The sequence below is a fragment of the Atta cephalotes genome (assembly GCF_000143395.1).
Source record: "Atta cephalotes unplaced genomic scaffold scaffold00015, whole genome shotgun sequence".
Classification (NCBI taxonomy): domain Eukaryota; kingdom Metazoa; phylum Arthropoda; class Insecta; order Hymenoptera; family Formicidae; genus Atta; species Atta cephalotes.
In genome coordinates this window covers 4,724,064-4,733,527 of record NW_012130079.1, presented here as the reverse complement: position 1 = coordinate 4,733,527, position 9,464 = coordinate 4,724,064, and the positions used below count along the sequence as shown (strand labels likewise).

Genomic DNA, 9,464 nt, shown 5'->3' with positions numbered 1-9,464 from the left:
ACCAGAGAGAGATATAATATGGACGCCATTCTGTGTAAAATTGGTCGAAAATAATGGGAGAGATAGGATTATTCAAGTTTTAATTTTTCTATTCAAGCAATCACAATATTTGGGAAGAGAGAGAGAGATTGACCATCTTCACATTCTCTCTCTCTCTCTCTCTCTCTCTCTCTCTTTCTCTCAACAAAATTCGACCAATAGGAAAATAGTAGAAAGAGAATTCTAAAGGTAAATATATAGCATATATTTACCTTTTCTTTTTAGGTCCAAATGAAAGATCAAAGAGATTTTGCCACATGCTCCGTCCAGTACTATATATCAATGGTTAGACTATATTGTGAGTTGCAGTAAGCAACAAGTATTGCAAATCCTTCAGTTATTAAATTCTTTGAATATACATGTACATCTTTTAAAGTAAATAAAGTTTCTTTTTGCTTGTTTTTTTAACAGTGGATTAAGAATAATTACTTGCCACGAAAATCCAGTGGTGCTGGCATGATAAAATAAGGGAAGCGAAGGAAATGAGCCACAATATTGCGGGCATGCCACCCTTCACAAGGATGCCATTGGGGGGTATGGGAATGGGTGTGAATATGGGCCCCAATGCCCCACATCCTGACTCTTCTGCTCATCCCCATCCACCACCGCCACCACCAGCTGGTGCTAATCCTAAAAAGAAAAGGCGTACAAATGCAAGTGTTGCTCAACCACCTCCGCAACAACCTCCATCTGTACAGGTACAACTTGACTTTATTGTATACATATTTTAGTGTATTAATGCTATGAATTATTGTCTTATTATTAATCTAACATTCTTTCAACAGGACCTATTACCTCCACCCTTAACTGGTTACGGTGACACAATAGTAGCAAGTAATCCTTTCGATGACACGCCACCACCAACGCCGCAAAGTCCAATGATGCATGGTGCGCCTTCACATATGCATCCTCATCATCCACATCACATGGGTGGTCCTCCTATGCGAGGCATGAGCCCTTTAACTACGATAGGTGGCATGAGTCCTATGATGCCACATAATATGGGTAATATGAGCCCTATGGGTAATTCACCCATGACAAATCACATGAATCATATGGGAGCTATGTCTCCTATGAATCATGCTCCTATTGGAGGCATGAGCCCTATGAATAACATGGGTCCAAATATGCCTCCTGGTCCAATGAACACCATGAATAATCATATGAATATAAGCCATATGGGAAATTCGCAACTAAGTGGACCACCTATGGGTAGTCCGATGAATAATATGAACAGTGGACCTATGGGTAGCCCAATGAACAACATGGGTCATAATATGGGCAGTCCTATGGGTGGACCTTTAGGATCTCCAATGAACATGGGAGGATCTAATCATATGCCTAATGGACCAATGAACATGAATAACATAAATAGCCATATACCGCCCAACAGTCCATTAAATGGGCCATCATTAAACAATGTAAACAGTCCACTGGGACATAATGGATCTCAACCTCATCCGAATCATATGGGAAATAATCTTAACAACTTAGGAAGACCTATGAATGGACCTATGACCACCATGAGTTCGATGGTATCAAACAACATGAATATGACTGGACCAAATCAAATAAATAATATGAATATGGGTGGTCCAGGAATGAGTAGTATGTCCAATATGAATATTAGCCATCACAATCAAATGGGAAGTCACATGGCAGGTCCAATGGGCACAATATCCAACAATATGGGTGGTGGACCACCTATGGGACATCCTATCAATTCTATGGGAGGGTCTATGCCACCACACGGGTTTCAAGGTCCACCAGGAATGGGTCCAAAACCAATGCCAATTTCTGCGGGCAAAGTAAGTTATGCTTTTATTAAATATCAATATACTTGCAATTAATATAATTAATTTATGATAACTATATTCAGCAAGTTTAGATTAAACAAATTTATTTGTAATTTATCATTTTTTTGCAGATATATCCTCCAGATCAATCAATGGTATTTAATCCACAAAATCCTAATGCGCCACCGATTTATCCCTGTGGAATTTGTCATAAAGAAGTACACGATAATGATCAGGCAATTCTGTGCGAATCAGGTTGTAATTTTTGGTTTCATAGGTGAGCTGTTAAAACAATGATGAACAAAGTAATATAAAATATGATTTTTTTTTTTGACAACGCGATTATTTCAGGGGCTGCACAGGATTAACAGAATACGCTTATCAATCATTAACGCAAGAGGTCTATGCAGAATGGGTGTGTGATAAGTGTTTGCAATCGAAAAGCATACCCCTGGTTAAGTATAAACCATAACACTTCGTGTCCCGTCGTTCGTGCGACGCTCCAGTGACTATTTGTTAGCGTTTATATGTGGTACACACATATATGCGTGTGCGATTGTGCACACAGCACATATACACAAACACCCTAGCACATGGTAAATATTAATGCACGTACGAAGTCGTGCATTCAACATAAAAATACGCTGTTTGTTAATACCTTAGCTTTAACTTGTTGAAATATTAGGATATCATTGTAAGTTGTATCAATGAATATGAAAGCAGAGGTGTAACACTCGAATGTCATTTTAATTTCAAGTTGTTCATGACAAATGGATTCATACATTAGATTCATTAAATTATAATATTTTTTATTATAATATTATTTTAAATTATAATATTATTTAATATTGAATCTTGGATAGTGAAAATAATTGGTAATAATCATATAATTTTTTATATAAAAAATTAAAGTAGAACTTAAAATATTTTAAAAATTTATGGCTCAAGATATCAAAACAAAAATTTAAAAAAATATTAAATTTCTAAATACTTAAGATTTACAAAGGATCTAATACTTCTATGACTAATTGCATTTAATTCAAAATTAATGGTACCTATATATTTGGTTTTATTAACAAAGCAGGGGTAAGACATATATTATACACGAGCCGTGAACGATTTTGCATTGTCTTCTTTTATATATAAAAGTTCCTGATAAACATCGTAATAAATGTTATCATTTTTGCAATTGATATTTAAATGTTGTTTGTAATATTAATTTTACTAAAAGAAATTAATTTGTACGAGTGCATTTGTCATCGCGCAGTAATTATAATTTTTTTATATTTCTGTTAAGGTAATAGCATAAAAAGTATAAATCAACATTAAAATCACATTAATATTTGAAATCCTACACAAAATAGGTCATATATTATTTAAATTGTCTTTGGTTTAATGCATTCATGAATATATCGCCTTTATCATGCAGATGATATATTTATTGTGATACAAATTATATTGATTGATTGCAGGTTGATAAGAGCTTGTCGCAAGTCATATTTTTATTGTTAAAAATTTACATATTAAATTTTTTATTAAATTTAAGTTTGTGACTTAATACAATCAGCATAAACAGAATTAGCTATTTCCATTTAAAACGGAATTACACAACAAATGCAGTATTGATACTCCCAGGCGATGTATCTTGAAATGCTGCAATTCTTATATTTTTATATGTCATTATTTTAGTATAAAGAAAACCATGGTAAATTTTATTACTTTAATTTTTTTATTAATTTTTTTTAGCGCTCTCTTTGACTTTTCTATAAATCTGACTGAAAGCAAATATTTTATTCATATGATGAAATATTTTTTGTTTTTAAACAAAATGGAAAATGGATGTAGAATAAAAATAATACGGCAAATTTTTTTAAATGCGCAAGTAAGTTGCCTTTTTTTTTTTTTGAAAAAATCTAATAACAAATTCGGTTGGATGCGTAATAGACGCATGAATGCACTAGCACATATTTAAAGACTAGTTATACATATAAATAATGTAAAAACATGGTATATAAACGGATTAGATCATATTTGATAAAATATATGTTGTGTATTTCATCAATTTAAGATGTTTTTACATTTTGGTAAATAAATGTACAATAGGCTTTATAATTTGCGCCAGTGATGCAATCGAATTTGCAATAGCAGCGAAAAACAAAACTGATTTGCCAGTTTAATCTTTAATTATATTTTACTTTTTTCATGTTAATAATTTGATTGATTATACGTATATTGTTGCCATGGTTTAAACTCTTGATTTAACTGCGTAGTTAAATTAGGATGTAAGAAATATATTTCTAAAGTTGTGTAAAGAGTTTTTATAAAAATGTTTTATTTATGAAGTAATCTTTAATGAGATTGCTTACGCACACAACAGGAATTTATTTGACTGATATTAACATGCAGATTTTTCTATTGTAATAGGCTTTTATAATGCAATAGAAAGATAAGAAACGGAATCAGCCTCAGCATGAGCCTCTAACATTCAGGCAAAGCTAAAGTGAAAAATGAAATTGTTAAAAATTGAAATTGTAAAATTATTGGAATTGAGTCTTACAGATTACGTGTCTTTTGCGCCAGTATTTACGCTTTTATAATTTACAATTCATCTGAATTCATCGTTTATGTCTATAAAAGATAATATGTAGCGAATTTGAGTAGTGTACACAAAGACTGTTGTACGCAAAATGATATACGGGCATACGGATATACGTATTGCATACATAGTTAAATTAATGAGATGCCCATCACAGTTATGTCATCGTTTAGATACATTGGATGTTTAACCGTTCAAAGCTCCTATATTATATCCATTTAGATAAATTAATATACAACAGACTTTGAGCCACACTAATGCATCCAACCAAATTTGCTATTAAATTCAAACTATTTCGAAATAAAATAAAGTAATGTCTCTCAACTTCATGATAAAGGAATCTATGCACATTTAACAATTTTAACTAGCTAGCGTAATCTTCGCATCTGCCAGGTTTATAATATCGGCGATATTAATATTTAAAAAAAGAGCATATTATTGTCAGGAGATTAACTGTTAAAATGAAAAAACTAAATTCCGTCGGCAGCTAATATAAAATTACGTCTACGGATTGTATAGTTTTTATATGTATATGAAATATTAGCTATATATATATATATATATATATATATACATACACACACACACACACACACACACACACACACACACACACGCCCACACACACACACACACACACACACACACACACACACACACACACACACACACACATATATATATATATATATATATATATATCATTTAATGCCTGTATTAAACGGAGGTCTGACGAAGTGCGGAAATTATTATTGAAATAATTAGTGTTTACGGTACCTTAATTAGATAAATTTACTAATTTATTCTCAATATGAAATTGACGAATTTAATTTTAGATGAAGAAATTAATTTTATAGGCCAATATTTCTTAATCTAAAATTAAATTATTTTTTACTCGAAGTCTCCGTATAATTCATGCCTTAAGCTTGTTTACTAGATATAATCGTTTTTAACACATATTACATGTGAGTAACATACGCAGGATCCTACATAATGCTCATATTTTAGTATTACAACGAATAGGATACCATCTTCACATATCTTCTTTCTATTTTCTCGCGCGGGAAGAATCACACAAAAAGCTGTTAACATTATTTTTATTGCGAAGATTAAAAGCTACAGGGGATTAAGCGATTTACGAAGATTTACACGAATAACGTTGTCAATGGCCGAAGCAGCGGATGAATCATTTTCTAGTACAAAAAAATAATTGAGCTGTAATTTAAGTCACAAATATTATCATCAAAGATGATTGCTACAAATTTATGTTACGTAGCATTCATTTTGATACATGTCGCGCAATAATTCCTTTCTTCGTTTATCGATAACGATTTGATATATTTTACGACGATAGCTTAACCCCCTCTTGTAAAAATCTGTTCGAAACAAATGCATTTTATATGTGTCCAACTGTTTGTCTTATTGCAACTTTCTTCAAATGCAGTTACCTTTATTTTCAGGAAGTATGTATATACGCCGAAATATGTGACGATTTTTTTTTTTAACGGAGATGGAAATACTTCGCATGAATATAATACATATTTACGGTCTTTTCTTTTTATAAGCGGTATAATATAGGATATCATATAAATATCTATTGACTTTATGTACATAAGCCTTTCTATATCTAAGATTTAATATGGTGGGAATCAAGTGAGAGAGACGCGCAAATATTTGTCGCAGTCGCACAGTGGTTTTATGTAAATAATATATATCACGTTAAGAAAAAAAGGATTCATCGATCGTAATATGTTGAATGTATTTCGCACTAATTCTTGTTCTTACAATGACGTAACACAATGCAGTTTACAGTCGAGGGTGCCGACATTACATCGCCTACATACGTAGATTCTGCGAAGTGTTGCTATCATTTAATACCGTTACGTTTTATAATCAAAGGAAAAAAGAATTGTAATTTAGGAAATTCGGTCGTGATTTAGAAATTTAAGAGAGCAATCCTTGTCGTTGCTAATTCGGCACATTACTTTACAAACAGATACAACACACATGTACGTACACACACACACACACACACACACACACACACACACATCCACTGAAAATACATACACATACCTCTTACACAGTATTATTTTGTATAAAATTGCGGATTATTGTTATTTCGATTTTGAACTTTGAAAGAATTTTGGATTCTTATTGTTTGTCGTAGCACTCTTGAAACGCGTCCACGACAGGCTCGGTTTACCGATCGCGACATGAAAAACGATAAGATTAATAGATGAAAAAAAAAGTAGGAGGAGAAACTGAAGAAACGAGATGATGAGACGCTGCGACAAAACAACGTGGACGCAATATCACGAATGGAGCAAAAACTCAGCAAGCGACAAATTGTTCATAGATTATTTTTTATCATGTGAATACAGAATATATATCAGCAATAAAAATTGTTATACATATTATAGACTGGCGTCTGCGTATGTGTGTATGATCATTTTACATACGCACCGGCGCGTACCTAATTCCCACTCTTATGCGACTTACGTGTACATGTTCACTTATATATCTATTGTACATATTTATATGGCACTTTAAATAACAAGTCGATACATTGTTGATTTTTATATATTACTGTTCTCTACCTTAAAATAGAATCCGCTCATACACCGAAACGTGTCCTGAAATTCATTGCATTTCTAGATGTTGGATAAGGCTTGTTTTTTATTTCTTCTTGACTCGATATATGAATTTACTTAATAAAAGTATTTTTAACGCGGCTGAGCAATTGTTTTATAGGAATATATGTAATATATTTATAATGTGAAATTGTATTTCCCAATATTACGAATCTTAATCTTCATTTATGCTCAATATTAGGAATATTAATAGCATAATATTGCAAAATCTTCATAATATCTATTTAAATTTTCTTAGTCAATTTTATATTAATATATATTTTATATATCTTCTTCTGCTTTTGTATCTTTTATATCTTTCGAAAAAATAATTCTTTTTATATATATTAGGTAACATATTTCTTTACTTTTTAAAATTCCAGATAGAGAAGATGGTCCATTCATCCTCGGTGCTGAGTGATAACATCAACTCTAAATAATTGTTGTAATAAATAATTATATTTCTACATAATTATATTTAATTCATTTAATTGTAAAAACGAACGCAGGTTATGACAGATAAAAACGTGAATGCAGCTTAGATTTCATCAAATGGGATCTTCTCTCGAGCGTGTGTAGCCGAACAGTATTCGACAATGTTCTAGCAATATGTGCTTTTGTTATGCGTCCAATATGATTATCAGAATTTATTTCTTCCATCCACAGTTTTTGTGGTATTTTCGGACGAACGTAAACGAGCGCCTCATTGCATGTTATCCACGAGCCTGAAAAGGATAACGATTTTAAACGCGTATCTAACAAATGCAAAGTTATATATAACGTATCTGCAGTTGTAATTTCTTCTCTTAACACTATAACTAATATAATATGTATTATATTATTATACTGTTATATTGTTGAATGGAAAAATAATTAATAAGTACGTTACATGTAACTTTGTGTTTGCTAGGAGGCGATAATTTCCAGAACGTTGCTTATAATAACTATCGTCTTGCTTACTTTTATTTGAATTTGTAAATTCACGCTGATGATTCATCGATTTGTGCTAAAAAAGAAAATTATATATATTTCTTTCATACATTTCTCGAATACTTAATAAATATTATCTCTTTTTTTGTGTTAAATATAAAAAGTGAAAGAAGAGATTTACTTTTCTTTGAATGTAAAAACTTCGTCGAGTAAAATCTAATTTATATATCTGGATTTGATTTTTTGAGACGAGACAATGTCTCGATTGATAAAAATATATACTTACTTCATTCACTCTCAGGGAATAATGCGGACATTGGTTCGCGACTGCTTGCGTAGTATCCAGGTGATCGTTTTGATGATGATGAGATTTATGCGAAGAAGAGCATGTGCTGTGATTCGTATTTGCGTGTAATCCCAGCCTGCCGTACAAACCGTACTTTTTCTCGTCGGCGGGTCGTAACATACCGTTTCTCTTCATCGCTATGTATATCTGCTCGAGCAAGCCGTAGCTCTTGATGAGAAAATCTCTCTGCGCCAGAGCCGTTACTCGTTTCCTCTCTTCAGATTCAGATATGATTTCAGGCTCAAAAGAGTACAGGGTAGTAGATCTCTCTGCATCCTGCTTATTGATCTGCGAAAAAGCGACGATGATAATGTGCTTGCTTTTTCCCGGAGGTAGAGAAAAAAGTCCTATCTCATTTAACATTCCATTTATAATTTCTGCTGAGTTTTCGTACTTTTCCTAAGAAATAATTATTCTTTTCTAATCTTTACTCAGTTATTTTCACGAAAAAAAAATATATATAACAAAATATAAAAAATATATGAAAAATATATAAAATATACAATATATATAAAATGAAGCATTTCTCTGTATAAGTGACAATTTAATTAAATAGAACTGTTTTATATACTAACGTTTTTCCTTATCACGCCTACGGATTTACTTTTCTCTTCCAATTTCTTTGGTGCGTTTGAACTTTCAAGGCCTAATTTTTGCTCGCTCCATTTCCCGATTTGTTTGCGTTCTTCCTCTTTTGCTTTTAGCTTAAATAAGACAAAATTATGTAAAGTAATTATGAAAAGTAATCGATTAAAAGATTAAGAATTTATTTAGATTAGAACAGTAATTTATTAAGGTATTAAAAAATAATTATAAAAACATGAATTTAATAATATTCTTGAGTATAATAATTTATTAAAGCTAAAACTTGTGTGTGGATTAATGCTGCAGTTTATTTTATTGGATGAACAACGAGCAATTTTATTAACGTCAATGCTCGCTATATTTTAAAAAGTTTTATATTAATTTGATAAAAATCTCTGATAAAAGCTTTGTTATACTTTATATGTTTTACTTTATATGTTTTATATAAAAACTAAAAAAGTATCTCGTTTCGCTTCACACACACACACACACACACACACACACACACACACACACACACACACACACACACACACACA

At 31.6% G+C, this 9,464-nt stretch overlaps 2 protein-coding genes across 2 annotated transcripts in view; one reads left to right on the top strand and one right to left on the bottom strand.

The window, feature by feature from the left end:
* Positions 1 to 521: 521 nt before the first annotated feature.
* On the top strand, positions 522 to 2,307 carry LOC105618100 (protein pygopus). The gene is made up of 4 exons (XM_012199640.1): positions 522 to 737; positions 825 to 1,847; positions 1,967 to 2,112; positions 2,187 to 2,307. Exons 1-4 carry the CDS (start codon positions 522 to 524, stop codon positions 2,305 to 2,307), a joined length of 1,506 nt encoding a protein of 501 aa, XP_012055030.1.
* A 5,158-nt stretch (positions 2,308 to 7,465) lies between these two features.
* LOC105618164 (tubulin polyglutamylase TTLL13-like) overlaps positions 7,466 to 9,464 on the bottom strand; it is a 7,433-nt gene continuing 5,434 nt past the window's right edge. Inside the window, exons 10-14 of the mRNA XM_012199705.1 lie at positions 8,916 to 9,044; positions 8,281 to 8,628; positions 8,025 to 8,070; positions 7,603 to 7,789; positions 7,466 to 7,496 (exon numbers count right to left, since the gene is read on the bottom strand). Coding sequence (XP_012055095.1) covers positions 7,466 to 7,496; positions 7,603 to 7,789; positions 8,025 to 8,070; positions 8,281 to 8,628; positions 8,916 to 9,044 — 741 coding nt within the window. The remainder of the gene's footprint in view (positions 7,497 to 7,602; positions 7,790 to 8,024; positions 8,071 to 8,280; positions 8,629 to 8,915; positions 9,045 to 9,464) is intronic.